Source organism: Hippoglossus hippoglossus, chromosome 7 (genome assembly GCF_009819705.1).
Source record: "Hippoglossus hippoglossus isolate fHipHip1 chromosome 7, fHipHip1.pri, whole genome shotgun sequence".
Classification (NCBI taxonomy): Eukaryota; Metazoa; Chordata; class Actinopteri; order Pleuronectiformes; family Pleuronectidae; genus Hippoglossus; species Hippoglossus hippoglossus.
Window position 1 is genome coordinate 25,894,967 of NC_047157.1, and position 19,567 is coordinate 25,914,533.

The window sequence follows — 19,567 nt, forward strand, 5'->3', positions numbered from 1 at the left end:
TTAAGAAAGACTCCAAAGCATCATGAGTTTTATTCGCAAAATATCTGTATTTGAGTCCGTGTGTGTTCGACACTGTGAAAGATTCTGTGCTCGCTGCCTCCACTGTCACGCTGCTGCTTCGGTTCGGGAGCTGAGCAGCGGTAAGAGAAGGAAACAGGACGGTAAATGAGTTTCACTGCTTCTGTGTACGTGCTGTACGTCCCTGCAGTGTTTGTCGTGCACTGCTGCTATGCACCCAGGAGGTTTTAAATGGGTTGGGACGGTTCTGCAATAGGATAAGACAGCAGAACGTGGAGGCTGTACGTTGTAGCATGTTTGCTTTAGTCGACAGAATCATATTCGTACGGACGCAGCAGCAGGAGGTGGGTTGGGATGACGCGTTTTGCCTGTAAGTGTTGTCACGTATGTTCCAGTGTAGAAAACTTCCACTGCTTCATATTCAGGGCCGGTTGTGCTTTTAGAGCCAAACATCAACTTTTGTACGCATGAGGGCACTTTGTGTGTATGGGTCTGTGTTTTTGTACCATTTTGAAGTGCACATCTTTTCAACGTTCAAAATATTCTGATAATATGCAACCCCTGAATTTATTTATTTCCCAAAAGGAGTTAGTCAGATTACCTCGTGATCGTGAGCTGGAGGAGACGAACATAGACGGATCCTTAACGCCGTGTCTTACATTGAGAGGAGCTCTCTTCACATGTGCCGTCTAATATTTTCCCCGTGTTGTTCGTTTAGCCGTGAATACATGGGGTTTTTAAAAAGTGAGGTTCTTAGCTGAAATCTTTTCTCCTCTTTTCTACACTGGTTACGCACCGTTGTCATGGAAATAAGAAGAAAAATCCGCAATCTGCACCTTTAATAAATCTCCTGTGATTTAATAATTGGAAAACATTTTCCACTGGTAATTCTGTATCAGTTCATTCAGCAAACTGGCAGATTAACTCAGCCGTAAGTGCAATAAAACTAGTTTTCACACGGGTCAGTGTAATGTAGAAGGCATTTTTGTCAGTTTTAGTGCATCTAATAAAACTAAATATCATTGCTGAATTTGACACAAGTGTTTGTGTGTGGCTGAACGTGGCCAAAACTACAAAACTCAGATTAAATAAAAAACTTTTACAACACTTGTGAATGTGTAATGTTTTATGAATCAGTCGGAAGTGTCATGTTGGTTCATTATCTACAGATCCAGTATAGAAACAGCAGAACTAAGTATTTTTAAACTCCACCTGTCTGGCAGCAGGAGACGTCACCGTGCACAGTCAACACCGCACCCTCTTCTATCTTCTAACCAGGACACAGTGGGTTTGGTTCTCAGGCAGAAACACAATCACCTTAATTAATACAAATGAAATCTGAAAGGGAAGTAAAAGACAAAACGCTGCACAGGTCACTGAGTGAATCGAGTTTATCTGACCTGCAACAATTCATGATGCGACATGGAGGAGTCATCAGCTGCTGAACACCACTGCCCCCAAGTGGCTGAACTGAGTGGGTTAGGGTTTTTATGTTTAAAATAAAGACATCAATATGTTCATGTAAGAAAAAGACAACGCAAAGAAGTGAGCTTTAACAAATGCACAAACTAAAGCATGTATGAAGAGATGTGGTGAGAGGTGAACACTGAAGGACTCCTCCCCCTTGGTTCATATTTCAAATCATTTTGCGAAATGCTGCAGTATTCCAGCTTTCATCATGAACACCTGAATCACAACTAACTACAGCAAACAAGGCATTTCCACACATCCATTTAAGAGGCACTCTGTAGAATGTTTTATCACTTGCTTATATTTATTTAATGTTGCACATGTTTTAATTTTGTCAGTTGTTTCATAGAGTAAAACCTTTGATTGTACTACAAAGACTCATCACTCATCTTAAACATAAATTCCTCTCTAATGTCGACTTCCTCTCATATCAAAAGCTGCTGGTCAAGGCTTTTTAATGGAGGAAGACTGGATTAGTGTTTGTCGGCCATTTCCTGAAGTATGAAGAAACAGTTTGAGTTAAGAAGCATCGGCTCATCAAAGCAAATGACATCTTTTAAAATGGAGACAAATTATAGTCTACATGTTAGAATGTGTAGAACAAAGGCTCTGTGGGAAAAAAATATATATATATCTTATATAAACTTGTGGAGATATAAAATTAAAGAAACAATATTGCAGTCAAATCACTTTATTAAGAACACAATGACAATGACTGAGGTAAATACATGGGAATGCATGTGCGTTTAATACTCCTCCCCTTCCTCATCATCGTCTCCCACGGTATCAGCGCCGACCTCCTCGTAATCTTTCTCCAGAGCTGCCATGTCCTCCCTGGCCTCGGAGAACTCTCCCTCCTCCATACCCTCACCCACATACCAGTGAACGAAGGCCCTCTTGGCGTACATCAGATCAAACTTGTGGTCGAGCCGAGCCCAGGCCTCAGCGATGGCGGTGGTGTTGCTCAGCATGCACACGGCCCTCTGGACCTTGGCCAGGTCTCCACCAGGAACCACAGTGGGCGGCTGGTAGTTGATGCCGACCTTGAATCCAGTGGGGCACCAGTCCACAAACTGGATGGAGCGTTTGGTCTTGATGGTGGCGATGGCGGCGTTGACGTCTTTGGGCACCACGTCTCCACGGTACAGGAGGCAGCAGGCCATGTACTTACCGTGGCGAGGGTCACATTTCACCAGCTGATTAGCCGGCTCGAAGCAGGCGTTTGTGATCTCAGACACTGTTAATTGCTCGTGGTAGGCCTTCTCTGCAGAGATGACGGGGGCGTAGGTGGCCAGAGGGAAGTGGATACGGGGATACGGCACCAAGTTGGTCTGGAACTCGGTCAGATCCACGTTGAGGGCGCCATCGAAACGGAGGGAAGCAGTGATGGAGGACACGATCTGACTGATCAGCCTGTTCAGGTTGGTGTAGGAGGGACGATCGATGTCCAGGTTCCTGCGGCAGATATCGTAGATGGCTTCGTTATCTACCATGAAGGCACAGTCAGAGTGCTCCAGGGTGGTGTGGGTGGTCAGGATGGCGTTGTAGGGCTCCACCACAGCGGTGGACACCTGGGGGGCTGGGTAGATGGAGAACTCCAGCTTGGACTTCTTGCCGTAGTCGACGGACAGACGCTCCATCAGCAGGGAGGTGAAGCCAGAGCCGGTGCCACCTCCGAAGCTGTGGAAGACCAGGAAGCCCTGAAGACCAGTGCACTGGTCGGCCTGAAGACAGAGAGGATATGAGATATTATGATTTTTGAGTCAAAATTAGGAAAATGAACTCCTGAGATTAAGGTACTCACCAGTTTGCGGAGCCTGTCCAGCACAATGTCAATGATCTCTTTGCCGATGGTGTAGTGTCCGCGGGCGTAGTTGTTGGCAGCATCTTCCTTCCCAGTGATCAGCTGCTCAGGGTGGAACAGCTGGCGGTAGATTCCAGAGCGAACTTCATCTGAAGAGACAGAGTCAGTCAGAGATGACTCAACACTTTGATTTAATAAATCAGAGTAACCGTGGTTTCTACATTTCATGACAGTTTACCGATGACAGTGGGCTCCAGGTCGACGAAGACGGCTCTGGGGACGTGCTTTCCTGCTCCGGTCTCACTGAAGAAGGTGTTGAAGGAGTCGTCTCCTCCCCCGATGCTCTTTTTGCCGCTGGGCATCTGTCCGTCCGGCTGGATCCCATGTTCCAGGCAGTACAGCTCCCAGCAGGCGTTGCCGATCTGGACACCGGCCTGACCAACGTGGATAGAGATGCACTCGCGCTGTGGAAAGAGAAATATTATTCAACCACGAGCATTTATCCATTTATCAAACTGAAGTGGAAAAACAGGCTTCAAGCCAGGGATCACATGTTGTGGACTGGTCCTGGAGCTAATGCATGATCTGAGAAGAAAGGAGCTCTTATGTGAAGATCACCACGATTAGTCACCTGACAGATGTACATTCATTATTTACCCTCTGAGCAGGAAACTCTTCCTGGACAAAGATACCACAGAGCAGCTGATTATTCAGACATGTGGTTTAAGGGAGGAGGGGGAAAAAAAAAAAAACTCGTTTTGAAGACAAAGAAAATACGTCATGTGAAAAAGACTTCGACCAAACACAGCTGGAGTCGAACTAAACACGAAAGACGAGATGTAACCAGAGCAGGAGCTTCTCGGAGGTTTGGTCTGAACCGCCTGTGGTTGTCGGGTCATGGAGGCCTGAAGCCTCATGGGTGGATTAGACAAGAGGCCTGCGTCACTTCAGAGACAGACAGACGGACGGACCGGGCTGCTCTCAGGGAGGGACCCGGGGCAGGAGCTTAGTCCGGGGACACTTTTACCTCCCGAGTCCCGCAGCTTTCTCCCTAACCTCCAGCCCCAGCAGGTGTTTGAAACGGGCGGTAAAACGGGCCTGTTGGCGGCGGAGGGCGCAGAGAGCCCCGCTAACCGGATCCAGGTCCAGGCAGGAGGAGCAGGACACGACGGCTCCGCTTCGATCTCAGCTGATTCCGGTTCTAGCTCCTCTACGACCACAGAAACACACGTTCTGCGGATTCACGCACTCGGTGCGTCGTCACGGTCACTTCCTGTATCAAAGCTGCGGCTGCTTCTTGGACCGAGTCGAACTAAACTCCAGATATTTGAGATTCACATGATTTAAACGGTGTTTTCCTACTCACCATGTTTCCTGGAACAAAGTAGACCTAATAACGAGGAGACGTTGATTTGCTTCTGGCAACAAGACTCAATCTGTCCTGTGTTTGGAGCAACTGAACCAGTGCAGCCGTTACACGGAGCTATTTATACTGCCTGAGCCCGAGGAACAAAAGGACGACTGTGATTGGTCCAGGGCTCACATGTGACCTGCCCCTATTGGTCCAATCGAAACAGACTACGCCTTCTGTGAAACTTCATGAACTTCACACGGAAGTAAAATTCAAAAAATTGAATTGAATTGAATTGAATTGAATTGAGTTGAGTTGAATTGAATTGAATTGAATTGAGTTGAATTGAATTGAATTGAATTGAGTTAAAATCGAAATAAATGAAATTATATTGCATAAAATCGAAAATATATTATATCAACAATTTAACTCAAACACAACAAGAAGATAAATTAAATCAGATTGAAAATATAAGTAAATATAAATACATTGAATAATACGAAATTTAATTCAATTCAATTAACTATTTAACTCAAAGAAAACAAAAAATATAGTGAATTGGATTGAAAAAATTAATTAAAATTAAATTAAAATAACTTTTTAATTCAAACACAACAAGAAGATTAATGAAATGAGATTAAAAAATGATTTTATTTTAAATAGAATCAAACAAAAAAATCATTTAACTCAGACATAACAAAAAGTTAAATGAAATGAGATAGAAAATGAAAATAAAATAAACCAAAACATCTATTTAACCTAAAAATACAGACAAGAATCTTTTTCTTTATTTTCAATTTGATCAAAAATTAAATAAAATAATAGGTAAGGGGCGTCCAAGAAATATGAAGCCATCAATAAAGTTCAGTAGTTCTGGGCTGTTTTTGTTCTTCATGTAAACAACTGCACAACTTAAATACAGACAAAAAGTTAAATGAAATGAGACTGAATTTCCCTTCATGGAAATCTGATGCTATCAGAGCATTTCCCAGTCTTAAATATATTTGCTGCTTTCCTTACATCTTCCTCTGATATAGGTCGAACGAGGTCTAGATTTTCCTCATCCCTCACTTGTGGTCATTTAAGATTTGCTGCATGTTTTGCAGTATCGTGGGCAAAGGGGCTAATCTGGTCTGGGCTCCAGAGCTGTTCACAACTCTTGGTGAATTCTTGTGCTAGAGACCTTTCGACTCTCTCTGTAAGCAAGTTATCTAAACTCTGTGTTTAATTCATTTCAGAATAGCTGAGTCCTTTGTTTGTATCTGTCTTATTTCCATTATTTTAATTTTGATTTCCAATTCTATAATTTTCTTTTCACATGTCTTCTTTTTAAAGACCTCTGATATCTGCTCTTGCTCCGTCCCAGAGGGTTTAAGGATCGATTGCACTCATTTCATTTATTTCTAGATAGTTTTCTTATAACTTTTTTAAATACTGTCATTCAACAGATTGTTATTTATTCTCCAGGCTGATCTTCCTTTTCCATATCAACGTCAATCATTAGTATTATAGGGGCGTGATCGGAAAATTATGTGATCAATTTCTCAGCTTTTTACTCTGAACTGAACCTTTTTGAACATAAAGAAGTCAAGTCTGGGGTAAAATGTACAACCTCACTCATCAAACCTATTTCTGATGATGCACTTTTCATAGCTTTAGCTGCTTGGATAGCACCATGTTGTCTGTCGCTTTGTGTATCCATCTTTGGGCACATACTGAGATTTAAATCACCACCTAGAATTACATTGCCTTTACTTTACATGGTTGTTGTTTTTAAAGTTCTATATAAATAAAGTCAAAAAATAAGAGAAATGTTGGTTTGCATCAGGTCATAAGTCCACAGACTTATTTGTCCTCACCGATTTGTTTCTTGAACAGAAATTCCACTCAACGGATTTTGACTTTCTCTCATATCAAATGCTGCTGGACAAGACTGGTAATCACAGATTTAAACATTTGATAGCGACCAAGTCTTTAAACTTTAGTACTTTTAGTTTTACAGAGATTGGGTTGGTTTGTTTTATTTACAATTCGTACAGCTCTATTTAATAGAGGCAGATTAGATTAGAGTTTGTTGTGTGTTTCCTGAAGTATGAATAAAGAGCATCATCTCATCAAAGCATATTGCATCTCTTAAATGGTGACACATTATATTCTAGATGTTAATATGGGTAAAACTAAGGATCAGTGATTGTTATTGTTTACGACTACAAACCAGTTTGATATTAGCATTTACAGATAGTGAATCCATATAAAAAGCTTCAAGTGTAACCAATCCTCTGCTGTGTGAAAAAAAGAAGATATATATAGACAGTTAAAATTAAAGAGAGGAAACAATATTGCAGTCAACGAAAACACTTTATTAAGAACAAAATGACTGAGGTAAATACAAGGGAATGCATGTGTTTAATACTCCTCCCCTTCCTCATCATCGTCTCCCACGGTATCAGCTCCGACCTCCTCGTAATCTTTCTCCAGAGCTGCCATGTCCTCCCTGGCCTCGGAGAACTCTCCCTCCTCCATACCCTCACCCACATACCAGTGAACGAAGGCCCTCTTGGCGTACATCAGATCAAACTTGTGGTCGAGGCGAGCCCAGGCCTCAGCGATGGCGGTGGTGTTGCTCAGCATGCACACGGCCCTCTGGACCTTGGCCAGGTCTCCACCAGGAACCACAGTGGGCGGCTGGTAGTTGATGCCGACCTTGAAACCAGTGGGGCACCAGTCCACAAACTGGATGGTGCGTTTGGTCTTGATGGTGGCGATGGCGGCGTTGACATCTTTGGGCACCACATCTCCACGGTACAGGAGGCAGCAGGCCATGTACTTACCGTGGCGAGGGTCACATTTCACCAGCTGATTGGCCGGCTCGAAGCAGGCGTTTGTGATCTCAGACACGGAGAGCTGCTCGTGGTAGGCCTTCTCTGCAGAGATGACAGGAGCGTAGGTGACCATAGGGAAGTGGATACGGGGATACGGCACCAAGTTGGTCTGGAACTCGGTCAGATCCACGTTGAGGGCGCCATCGAAACGGAGGGAAGCAGTGATGGAGGACACAATCTGACCGATCAGCCTGTTCAGGTTGGTGTAGGAGGGACGTTCGATGTCCAGGTTCCTGCGGCAGATATCGTAGATGGCTTCGTTATCTACCATGAAGGCACAGTCGGAGTGCTCCAGGGTGGTGTGGGTGGTCAGGATGGCGTTGTAGGGCTCCACCACAGCGGTGGACACCTGGGGGGCTGGGTAGATGGAGAACTCCAGCTTGGACTTCTTGCCGTAGTCGACGGACAGACGCTCCATCAGCAGGGAGGTGAAGCCAGAGCCGGTGCCACCTCCGAAGCTGTGGAAGACCAGGAAGCCCTGAAGACCAGTGCACTGGTCGGCCTGAAGACAGAGAGGATATGAGATATTATGATTTTTGAGTCAAAATTAGGAAAATGAACTCCTGAGATTAAGGTACTCACCAGTTTGCGGATCCTGTCCAGCACAATGTCAATGATCTCTTTGCCGATGGTGTAGTGTCCGCGGGCGTAGTTGTTGGCAGCATCTTCCTTCCCAGTGATCAGCTGCTCAGGGTGGAACAGCTGGCGGTAGGTTCCAGTGCGAACTTCATCTGAAGAGACAGAGTCAGTCAGAGATGACTCAACACTTTGATTTAATAAATCAGAGTAACCGTGGTTTCTACATTTCATGACAGTTTACCGATGACAGTGGGCTCCAGGTCGACGAAGACGGCTCTGGGGATGTGCTTTCCTGCTCCGGTCTCACTGAAGAAGGTGCTACAGGAGTCGTCTCCTCCTCCGATGCTCTTGTTGGAGAGCATCTGTCCATCAGGCTGGATCCCATGTTCCAGGCAGTACAGCTCCCAGCAGGAATTGCCAATCTGGACACCGGCCTGACCAACGTGGATAGAGATACACTCGCGCTGTGGAAAGAGAAATATTATTCAACCACGTGCATTTATCCATTTATGATACTGACGAGGAGACAAAAAAAGGCTTGGTAGCTGAAAAACACGCTTCGAGCAAGTAATCACATGTTGTGGACTGTTCCTGTAACTAATGCATGATCTGCCTGTGGTTGGAGGTTCATGGAGGCCTGAAGCCTCATGGGTGGATTAGACAAGAGGCCTGCGTCACTTCAGAGACAGACAGACAGTCCGGGCTGCTCTCAGGGAGGGACCCGGTGCAGCCGCTTAGTTCAGGGACACTTTTACCTCCCGAGTCCTGGAGCTTTCTCTCTAACATCCAGCCCCAGCAGGTGTTTGAAACAAGCGGTAAAACAGGCCACTTGAATCTCAGCTGCTTCTTGTTCTAGCTCCACTACAACCACAGAAACACACATTCTGATGCTTCAGTTCACTTCCTGTATTAAAGCTGCAGCTGCTTCTTGTACTAAGTCGAACTAAACTCCAGATATTTGTGATCACATGATTTAAAGTGTTTTCCTACTCACCATGTTTCCTGCAACACTTAAGATTAAATAATGAGAAGATGTTGATTTGCTTCTGGTAACAAGACTCAATCTGTCCTGTGTTCGGAGCAACTGAACCAGTGCAGATGTTACCCTGAGCTATTTATACCAGTAGGGCAAGCTCAAATCGTGGCAGTAGTAGCTCGTAGAGGCACTTCCGGTGTCACCAGAAACTGCAACTAACATATAAAGGCAGCTGCCTGTTGCCACACTGAGAGGAAGCTGTCACAGTTGCAACATGTGTTTGGGGGCAACCGAAGCTGTTTGTGATTCATTAAATGAGATATATACAGGTTTATGAAAGTTTATTAGATACTTTGTTAGGTCTCGGGGGTTTGGATTCAAAATGAATTAAGAAAAGCTCCAGATCTATCAGATCCTGGTAAGGGGTTAGGGGTTAGGGTTAGGGTTAGGGGTTAGGGGTTAGGGTTAGGGGTAGGGGTTAGGGGTTAGACAAAAAGATTATGCATGACCTTGGTATCTATGGATAGGTAAGAGCTCCAAGACTGTATTCCCAGTATCAGTTACACTGTGACTGATACTGTTCCTGAGTAAACTGTGATAAAGCAAATAAAAAATGTACATTTCTATCTTTGCCTTAAATTTCACATAAGATGGTGAATAACTCCATTATAGCAATGATGCACAGAGATGCCACTGCTCATGTAGCAGTTTATTTACTACAACTGTACCAAAGTAGATGGACTTACCTCAAGGAACAAAGTAACGTAGGACCAGGCACACTCTCCATTTATATTTATTCTCTATAGGCTGAATAAATGCATTCTGTGTCTTTGTGTTACAAGGACGCAAATAGAGACACACAATTTTACTTTCAAATGCATTTAAAAACATTTGAAATAGACTTGTTACCCGTTCAACTTCAAAATATTTGTATGACTTATGAACTTCTATGGTATAAAAGCATCAGTGCATATACTAGACAATGACCAACGAAGCAGTACACAACAAACAGCTACTGACCTACTGCTTGTTAACCCACTTTTATTCTCATGTCTTCAGTATTTATATGAATTCAGTTAACTGACAATTACTCCATCGACAGCAGTATTGATAGAGGCTGGCTTATCCTGTTAAAATAAAGTGAAATGTACTGATATTAAAGCAAACTGTTATTTATACTTTTTAAAATACTGTCATTCAACAGAGTGTTATTCATTCTCCAGGCTGATCTTCCTTTTCCATATCAACATCAATCGTTAGTATTTTAGGGGCGTGATCGGATAATGATGTGATCAATTTAATTGCTTTTTACTCTGACCTGAATGTTTTTGAACAATTAAACAGAGGAAACAATACAGCATTAAACAAACACTTTATTTAGAACAAAACGACAATGCTCAGGTAAATACAACGGAATGCATGCGTGTTTAATACTCCTCCCCTTCCTCATCATCATCCTCTCCCAAGCTATCAGCTCCGACCTCCTCGTAATCTTTCTCCAGAGCTGCCATGTCCTCCCTGGCCTCGGAGAACTCTCCCTCCTCCATACCCTCACCCACATACCAGTGAACGAAGGCCCTCTTGGCGTACATCAGATCAAACTTGTGGTCAAGGCGAGCCCAGGCCTCAGCGATGGCGGTGGTGTTGCTCAGCATGCACACGGCCCTCTGGACCTTGGCCAGGTCTCCACCAGGAACCACAGTGGGCGGCTGGTAGTTGATGCCGACCTTGAATCCAGTGGGACACCAGTCCACAAACTGGATGGTGCGTTTGGTCTTGATGGTGGCAATGGCGGCGTTGACGTCTTTGGGCACCACATCTCCACGGTACAGGAGGCAGCAGGCCATGTACTTACCGTGGCGAGGGTCACATTTCACCAGCTGATTGGCCGGCTCGAAGCAGGCGTTTGTGATCTCAGACACTGTTAATTGCTCGTGGTACGCCTTCTCTGCAGAGATGACGGGGGCGTAGGTGGCCAGAGGGAAGTGGATACGGGGATATGGCACCAAGTTGGTCTGGAACTCGGTCAGATCCACGTTGAGGGCGCCATCGAAACGGAGGGAAGCAGTGATGGAGGACACGATCTGACTGATCAGCCTGTTCAGGTTGGTGTAGGAGGGACGTTCGATGTCCAGGTTCCTGCGGCAGATATCGTAGATGGCTTCGTTATCTACCATGAAGGCACAGTCGGAGTGCTCCAGGGTGGTGTGGGTGGTCAGGATGGAGTTGTAGGGCTCCACCACAGCGGTGGACACCTGGGGGGCTGGGTAGATGGAGAACTCCAGCTTGGACTTCTTGCCGTAGTCGACGGACAGACGCTCCATCAGCAGGGAGGTGAAGCCAGAGCCGGTGCCACCTCCGAAGCTGTGGAAGACCAGGAAGCCCTGAAGACCAGTGCACTGGTCGGCCTGAAGACAGAGAGGATATGAGATATTATGATTTTTGAGTCAAAATTTGAAAAATTAACTCCTGAGATTAAGGTACTCACCAGTTTGCGGATCCTGTCCAGCACCTGGTCAATGATCTCTTTGCCGATGGTGTAGTGTCCACGGGCGTAGTTGTTGGCAGCATCTTCCTTCCCAGTGATCAGCTGCTCAGGGTGGAACAGCTGGCGGTAGGTTCCAGAGCGAACTTCATCTGAAGAGACAGAGTCAGTCAGAGATGACTCAACACTTTGATTTAATAAATCAGAGTAACCGTGGTTTCTACATTTCATGACAGTTTACCGATGACAGTGGGCTCCAGGTCGACGAAGACGGCTCTGGGGACGTGCTTTCCTGCTCCGGTCTCACTGAAGAAGGTGTTGAAGGAGTCGTCTCCTCCTCCGATGGTCTTGTCACTTGGCATCTGTCCATCAGGCTGGATCCCATGTTCCAGGCAGTACAGCTCCCAGCAGGCGTTGCCGATCTGGACACCGGCCTGACCAACGTGGATAGAGATACACTCGCGCTGTGGAAAGAGAAATTTTATTCAACCACGAGCATTTATCACACTGAGGAGACAAAAAGGCTTAGTAGCTGAAAATCCCACTTCAAGCAAGTGATCACATGTTGTGGACTGTTCCTGTAAATAATGCATGATCTGAAGAAGAAAGGAGCTCTTGTGTAGAACGTCATGAATAAAGTAGGGCTGCAAGTAACGCCTATTTTGATAATCCATTAATCTGTCGATTATTTTTTCAGATGAAAAGACAGAGACTACATCTTAACCTTTCCAGTGCTTTATTCAAAAAGTAACGCTCCTCTTTTACAATGCAGTTTTTACTTGTATTACAGACATCTGCAATTTAATTATGACTAATTTCAGTTTCAGATCGTCATAATCCAAGTTCAAGATGTCTTGAATTAAGTTTGATTAAGTCAGTATGGTGTTGCATTTATGACTAGTCAAAGTTAAAGTGTGTATATGGGAAACTGGAATGAAAGACAATACATAACAACTGAATTCTATATCTATAATGAAATAACACATAAATAACAAAAGTAGTTAAAACAGAATCAAAGATATTGTTTTGAATATTTAGAAAGACGTTGTATAATCTAATATGAAAATTCTTACGTTACACAGTGAAAGTATGACTAGTCAAAATGATGTCACTGATATGTTTAGTGTTTTTCTTCACCCTAGAATGGGCTTTTTATATTTAAATACTTTATATTTACATCAGGAGCGGGTCCTCTCTACGGAGGCCGCCATGTTTTTTTACAGTAGCTCAAACTGGACAAACTAAACCTTTTGAGTTTTTATGACAACTGAAGTCTACCACTGGTTCTCTGTCATGTTTGGAAGGGGGGGGGGGGGGGAGGTGAGGGGTGTTCAGCTTCAACATGCAACTTCACCACTGGATGTCACTAATTATACACTGAACCTTTAAGGCCTCCAACACGTTTTCTCCTCAGTTTCGTTCCACTGTGATGTTGCAGTGCTCGTTATCGTGAAATCAGCTTCACACAGTTTGCAGGTGGCGCTTTTCTTGAAAGACTTGTTCTCACAACTTTTAAGGAATTGCCTCCGTGTATCATTAGCTGCATTCCTCTCCGCCATTTTTCAAAGGTTTGCTCCAGAGATGAGTTAACATCGTCACGCGAGCCAAACAAGGAACGGGATTGGCTGGTTTACTGCCCCCACCTCAGGAGATGCTGCCGCAGTGCGTGTTGTGTATTATATCAGACCTGACTAGTTGATAACTTTAGTTGCCAGATATTTTTACAGTTGATTACCATCAATTAAATCTTTTTGTTGCTGCAGCCCTGTATTAAAACCCCCCCTGACAGATGCTGTACATTCATCATTGACCCTCTGAACAGATAAACTCTTCATGGACACAGCAGCAGATTAGTCAGACATGAGCTTATGGGGATAGTTCACCCAAAAATGAAAATTCACTCATTATCTCCTCACCACTATGCCGATGGAGGGGTGGGTGAAGGGATGAGCTTGTGCGGTGTGCACGCGCCTGAACGTGAACGCGGTTCAGGCAGAAGGATCACAGAGGACATTTAGGCTAAAAACACTAAACGACGCCATTTCAAGTCGCATTTTAATGTCGGGGCTTACGGACACTTCGATGACATCACAGGAGCAGGATGGAGCATTTTAGTGGTTTTATATATATATATATATTTTTTTGGGACATTTGAAGGCGTGTTCGACCATTTACTTTAATTGTATTGGATTTGGCTGCAATGCTGTTTAGCCCTTAAACTCCAAAAGCGTGTTATGGTCTCAAACACTTCACGCACCCTCCATCACAGTGGTGAGTTGATGATGAGAGGATTTTCATTTTTGGGTGAACTGTCCCTTTAAGGGAGGAGAGGAAAAATCTCTTGTTTGGAAGACAAAGAAAATCTTCATCTGAAATAGACATTGACCAAACACAGCTTGAGACAAATTCAACATGAAAGATGAAATGTAACAAGAGCAGGAGCTTCTCGGAGGGTTAGACTGAAACGCCTGTGGTTGTAGGTTCATGGAGGCCTGAAGCCTCATGGATGGATTAGACAAGAGGCCTGCGTCACTTCAGAGACAGACAGACAGTCTGGGCTGCTCTCAGGGAGGGACCCGGGGCAGCAGCTTAGTTCAGGGACACTTTTACATCCCGAGTCCTGCAGCTTTCTTTCTAACATCCAGCCCCAGCAGGTGTTTGAAACAGGCGGTAAAACAGCCCTGTTGGTGGCTGAGAGCACAGAGAGCCCTGCTAACCGGATCGAGGTCCAGACAGGAGGAGCAGGACCACTTGAATCTCAGCTGCTTCTTGTTCTAGCTCCACTACAACCACAGAATTACACATTCTGCTGCTTCAGTTCAGTCCCTGTATTAAAGCTGCAGATGCTTTTTGAACTGAGTCAAACTCAACTCCAGATATTTGAGATCACATGATTCAAAGAGATTTCCTACTCACCATGTTTCCTGGAACAATGAAGATTAAATAACGAGGAGAAGTTGATTTGCTTCTGGCAACAAGACTCAATCTGTCCTGTGTATGGAGCAACTGTACCAGTGCAGCCTTTACTCTGAGCTATTTATACTGCCTGAGCTTGAGGGACAAAAGGACAACTGTGATTGGTCCAGGGCTCACATGTGACCTGCTCCTATTGGTCCAACAAAACAGACAACGCCCTTGCAAAGGGAGGTGACGCATTTCAAGGTTTTAAATTAAATTAAATGAAATCAAGTTAATTTAAATTAAATTATACAAAATAAAACAAAATAAAATAAAGAGAACTATTTAAATCAAACACAAGAAAAAAGAAATTAAATTACATTGATATAAATTAAATTAAAATAACTATTTAACGAAGGCAAAATAATAACATAAATTAAATTACATTGAAAAAAGCAAACAAAGTAAAACAACTATTACCAAAGGAGTGGGATGACATGTGAACCTACTGAGCCCTACCTCTTCCATATATTTTGTCTTCAAAATTCATGTTAAACATTCTCCTTCAAAGCTCCCGGCTCTCAAACACCTCTCAAGACACGTCAGTCAGATCCAGCTACAAGTAGAGTAACGGATAAAGCATTCTGAGCAAAACGAAAAACAAATAGAGAAAAACATGTCGTCAGAACGAGACACTTCAGCAGAAGTAAGCTCCACCATTCAGGGCTGGTTACAACATGTTGTTAATTGCTTTATAACTGATGATGTCAACAAGTCATGTTCCAAAATTTTCCGAGTTGTTGTTCTGACTTGAGGTGGCGTTCACATGGATTTTGCCAGTTTTCCAGTTTTGTCAGTCTGAACAAATCCACCTGCCACAGGCGAACTCTGTGGGACCTGAGCACAGTGTCACAGTCTGTGGTCACAACAAAGGCTCTGAGTAGTTTTTGTGAATAACATTTCTTTTTTTTTTTTGATTTTTATAACATTTATATATTATTCTATATTATAAGACAATATTCTGAAACCATGTTTTCATTTTGTCCTCAATTTTTCATTGAATCTACAGTTAAATGTGTATTTGTATTTTTGTACATCAAAATGTATGAAGAGCTTTTAAAAAATGCTTTGTTAAAAACACCTCAAGACATCGATGAAACAAGTTGATTGACAACTAGTTTGTGTCTCTTAACTTGTAGTCAAATGTATATCTTTGTGGTGGCCAATCTTTATTGTGTACTTCTTCATTTCACATCCATTTAGCTTATCACAAGTCAAACTGTCTCACTATATATATATATATATAATAACATTTTGAAATCACTTTATAATATTTTACTCGTTCTTCCCACAGCACTTATTTATATATATAGACACATATAAATATCCGCCCAAACTTTTAGAATCTGTTAAATGTATGAAGAGAAAGAAAAGACTTAAATGATTGAAACAGATTTTCAACATTTTATATGACTGTTATTTCATTATAATTTGTGCAAAAATAGTTTATTTAGTTTGAATGAACAAAAGCAAAACAACTTCACATGTCACAGAAACTTTATTTTGAACAAAGCCCAATTTGACATTTTCAGGAATCTGAGCAATAAATGTATTTTCTGTTGAACTCTGTGTCCCTTTTAATATTCTTCTCCTTCCTCTTCTCCCTCACCCTCGATGGAGTCGACTCCGACCTCCTCGTAATCTTTCTCCAGAGCTGCCATGTCCTCCCTGGCCTCGGAGAACTCTCCCTCCTCCATACCCTCACCCACATACCAGTGAACGAAGGCCCTCTTGGCGTACATCAGATCAAACTTGTGGTCGAGCCGAGCCCAGGCCTCAGCGATGGCGGTGGTGTTGCTCAGCATGCACACGGCCCTCTGGACCTTGGCCAGGTCTCCACCAGGAACCACAGTGGGCGGCTGGTAGTTGATGCCGACCTTGAATCCAGTGGGACACCAGTCCACAAACTGGATGGAGCGTTTGGTCTTGATGGTGGCGATGGCGGCGTTGACATCTTTGGGCACCACGTCTCCACGGTACAGGAGGCAGCAGGCCATGTACTTGCCGTGGCGAGGGTCACATTTCACCATCTGATTGGCCGGCTCGAAGCAGGAGTTTGTGATCTCAGACACGGAGAGCTGCTCGTGGTAGGCCTTCTCTGCAGAGATGACGGGGGCGTAGGTGGCCAGAGGGAAGTGGATACGGGGATACGGCACCAAGTTGGTCTGGAACTCGGTCAGATCCACGTTGAGGGCGCCATCGAAACGGAGGGAAGCAGTGATGGAGGACACGATCTGACCGATCAGCCTGTTCAGGTTGGTGTAGGAGGGACGTTCGATGTCCAGGTTCCTGCGGCAGATATCGTAGATGGCTTCGTTATCTACCATGAAGGCACAGTCAGAGTGCTCCAGGGTGGTGTGGGTGGTCAGGATGGCGTTGTAGGGCTCCACCACAGCGGTGGACACCTGGGGGGCTGGGTAGATGGAGAACTCCAGCTTGGACTTCTTGCCGTAGTCGACGGACAGACGCTCCATCAGCAGGGAGGTGAAGCCAGAGCCGGTGCCACCTCCGAAGCTGTGGAAGACCAGGAAGCCCTGAAGACCAGTGCACTGGTCGGCCTGAAGACAGAGAGGGAGACAGATTAAATATGAGACATAATATTATGATTTAGTTTGATGTTTTCTGTCAAAATTAAGAACATTTTATACCTGATGCAAAGATACTCACCAGTTTGCGGATCCTGTCCAGCACAATGTCAATGATCTCTTTGCCGATGGTGTAGTGTCCGCGGGCGTAGTTGTTGGCAGCATCTTCCTTCCCAGTGATCAGCTGCTCAGGGTGGAACAGCTGGCGGTAGATTCCAGAGCGAACTTCATCTGAAGAGACAGAGTCAGTCAGAGATGACTCAACACTTTGATTTCATAAATCAGAGTAACCGTGGTTTCTACATTTCATGACAGTTTACCGATGACAGTGGGCTCCAGGTCGACAAAGACGGCTCTGGGGACGTGCTTTCCTGCTCCGGTCTCACTGAAGAAGGTGTTGAAGGAGTCGTCTCCTCCTCCGATGGTCTTGTCGCTGGGCATCTGTCCGTCCGGCTGGATCCCATGTTCCAGGCAGTACAGCTCCCAGCAGGCGTTGCCGATCTGGACACCGGCCTGACCAACGTGGATAGAGATACACTCGCGCTGTGGAAAAAAGAAAATACATGTTATACACCTGTGTGCCTTCAATTATAATATTGCACCAATAAACTTAAATTAATTAGAAGATGAAATGTCTCTTTAATGTTAAAGACTAAACTATTCCAGTTGTGTTAATATTTCTAACGGTATGAATCCTATTTGATAAGCAGCAGCCAGCTCCCTGCCTCAACTTCTGATTGGTGCATTGCGTTTATCCTGCGTTGCTATGGACAAACCCTTCACTTAGCAACCGATAGTTACAAATAAAAACTTGGAAATGATAAAAGTTGAATCCTCTCATAGAAAAACAGACATTTCACACATTTAGATCTCAGGTAATTACAGTTTTTAATGATATTTTATTGTTGTTGTTGTTGTTGTGTCAGTGGATGTTTCAGTTTTGTGTCTTCAGGATGAACAGTTGTGTTCTACAGTAAAACAACAACAGAAGCTTCTTCTTCTGCACCAGCCGCCATCAGGGTCCGTTACCATGAATGTTTAATGCCCCCCCCCCTCCTCGGGTGGTGTCTCTGGGTGTGGAGGGCTCCTCCGGACCTCGCCGCCGCCGGTACAGGGAGTCACCGGGGCGGCGCCGGCTGGAGCCTCACCGGGGCTCAGTCACACCGAGCACCGGAGAGAACCGGCCGTTAGGAACCACTCTGTCCGCAGTGCGACCCTCTCTGGTCCGGTGTCCCCTCCCGCGACGTCCCCAGAGCCCCACACAGCCCCCCCCCCCCCCCCCTCCCCCCTCCCCCCTCCTCACACCACAGCCATGTTGCACACTCACATCTGCTGCTTTGACATTAAATGAGGTCAAATGGCGGTTTCATCCCCCCACACCCCCCACCCACCCTCCTCTCCATCCTCCCTGTGTGCAGACCTGCATCCACATGGAGTCAGACTCGCTGTTTAAAGGGTTCTTACCATTTTGGAGGAGTTGAGTTGAGCGGTAGCAGTGAAGGAGAAGAAGAAGAAGAAGAAGACGGACGGTGGAGATCTTACACTTCGACGACTATGAGGTCGATGTAAGATATAATGGAGCTAGTGGGGATGGAGTGACATTTATATTGGAGTGAAGCCCCTGCGCCCCGTGGCTGCTGCGCCACCATTGGTCGCTTCCCCTGTCACTCGGGTGTGTGGAAGCTGTCTGCGGCTTCCCATTGGCTGAGCGGCTGTCTGGCTGCAGAGACCGCCTCCCACACCCCACCCTGGTGCCGTCATCGTGTTTCCAACATGGCGCCTCTTATTAGCAAAGTGCTGTGTAATGTGAGGTCTTACTTTAAACACAGGGAAGCTCTTACACCACTTTACTACCACACATGTCCACGTTTATATGAGATAATTCAGTTTTTATTTTTGTATTTGTACGTGTTTTCGGCTGAATTATTTGTCTGAAGAAAACAGAAATGTGACTTGTTTGAGTGTATTTGATCAAGGAGCCCAGAAGGTGCAACAATACAACAACGTCAACAGAGTAACATGAGCAGTTGTCACCCCCCAGTCTGAAGATGTCTCCCACAGCCTCCCAGTATATCTCCCTCTTCTTGCGTCACCCATTCTAACAGCACATCCATCAATGGCTAGAATTGCTGTCACTCTCTATGTTACATGTAGGTGTTCGCATCCTGTTGGACAGTTAAGCCTTAAGTTTGCATTCCTAAATCACATTGTGTCCTCACGTCTTGCCACTGGTGAAATACGCAGAAGAGTTGAAGTTGGTGTCTCTCTGTCTGGAGCATCTGAGCTAGATATGAAAGTCCCTGCGCGTCATTCCAAGCGGACCAATCACAGCTCGTGGGAGGTGCACGTCAGGATACTGCGTCGGGCTCTTCGTGGCGCGCACGTCTTCACGTTGGCTGCGGCGTAGCTTCGACTCAGAAGCATGAATTGAGCTTTACTCTCCCTCAAGCAATACTGTG

General features: G+C 44.8%; 2 protein-coding genes across 8 annotated transcripts; both read right to left on the minus strand.

Annotated features, from left to right (window-relative positions):
- Positions 1-2,167: 2,167 nt before the first annotated feature.
- On the minus strand, positions 2,168-18,721 carry LOC117764659 (tubulin alpha chain-like). Of its 4 annotated transcripts, none has more exons than XM_034590614.1 (4): positions 18,573-18,721; positions 3,531-3,756; positions 3,293-3,441; positions 2,168-3,212 (listed from the first exon to the last, which is right to left on the minus strand). In XM_034590614.1, exons 1-4 carry the CDS (start codon positions 18,573-18,575, stop codon positions 2,235-2,237), a joined length of 1,356 nt encoding a protein of 451 aa, XP_034446505.1. In that variant the 5' UTR covers positions 18,576-18,721; the 3' UTR covers positions 2,168-2,234. The 4 variants fall into 4 exon arrangements, with proteins under 4 accessions (XP_034446505.1, XP_034446506.1, XP_034446508.1 ...); XM_034590615.1 differs by lacking the exon at positions 18,573-18,721 and adding an exon at positions 14,482-14,607; XM_034590617.1 differs by lacking the exon at positions 18,573-18,721 and adding an exon at positions 9,099-9,120.
- On the minus strand, positions 6,973-18,708 carry LOC117764657 (tubulin alpha-1C chain-like). 4 transcript variants are annotated; one of them, XM_034590610.1, is made up of 5 exons: positions 18,573-18,708; positions 17,429-17,651; positions 17,191-17,339; positions 16,155-17,081; positions 7,035-7,100 (listed from the first exon to the last, which is right to left on the minus strand). In XM_034590610.1, the coding sequence occupies exons 1-5, from the start codon at positions 18,573-18,575 to the stop codon at positions 7,050-7,052; spliced, it is 1,353 nt and encodes a 450-aa protein (XP_034446501.1). In that variant the 5' UTR covers positions 18,576-18,708; the 3' UTR covers positions 7,035-7,049. The 4 variants fall into 4 exon arrangements, with proteins under 4 accessions (XP_034446500.1, XP_034446501.1, XP_034446499.1 ...); XM_034590608.1 differs by lacking the exon at positions 7,035-7,100 and adding an exon at positions 10,436-10,561; XM_034590609.1 differs by lacking the exons at positions 16,155-17,081; positions 17,191-17,339; positions 17,429-17,651; positions 18,573-18,708 and adding exons at positions 8,108-8,256; positions 8,346-8,568; positions 14,482-14,533 and having other exon boundaries at positions 6,973-8,027.
- Positions 18,722-19,567: the final 846 nt, after the last annotated feature.

What these genes read in the sequence shown, in the direction of transcription:
- LOC117764657 (XM_034590608.1), bottom strand. An exon ending in CCTGGAGCCCACTGTCATCG is followed by an intron (nt 17,340 to 17,428) that starts GTAAACTGTCAT and finishes CTGTCTCTTCAG; the next exon opens with ATGAAGTTCGCTCTGGAATC. An exon ending in TGGAGAAAGATTACGAGGAG is followed by an intron (nt 10,562 to 16,154) that starts GTCGGAGTCGAC and finishes GATTACGAGGAG; the next exon opens with GTCGGAGCTGATAGCTTGGG.
- LOC117764659 (XM_034590614.1), bottom strand. An exon ending in CCTGGAGCCCACTGTCATCG is followed by an intron (nt 3,442 to 3,530) that starts GTAAACTGTCAT and finishes CTGTCTCTTCAG; the next exon opens with ATGAAGTTCGCTCTGGAATC. An exon ending in TGGACAGGCTCCGCAAACTG is followed by an intron (nt 3,213 to 3,292) that starts GTGAGTACCTTA and finishes CTCTGTCTTCAG; the next exon opens with GCCGACCAGTGCACTGGTCT.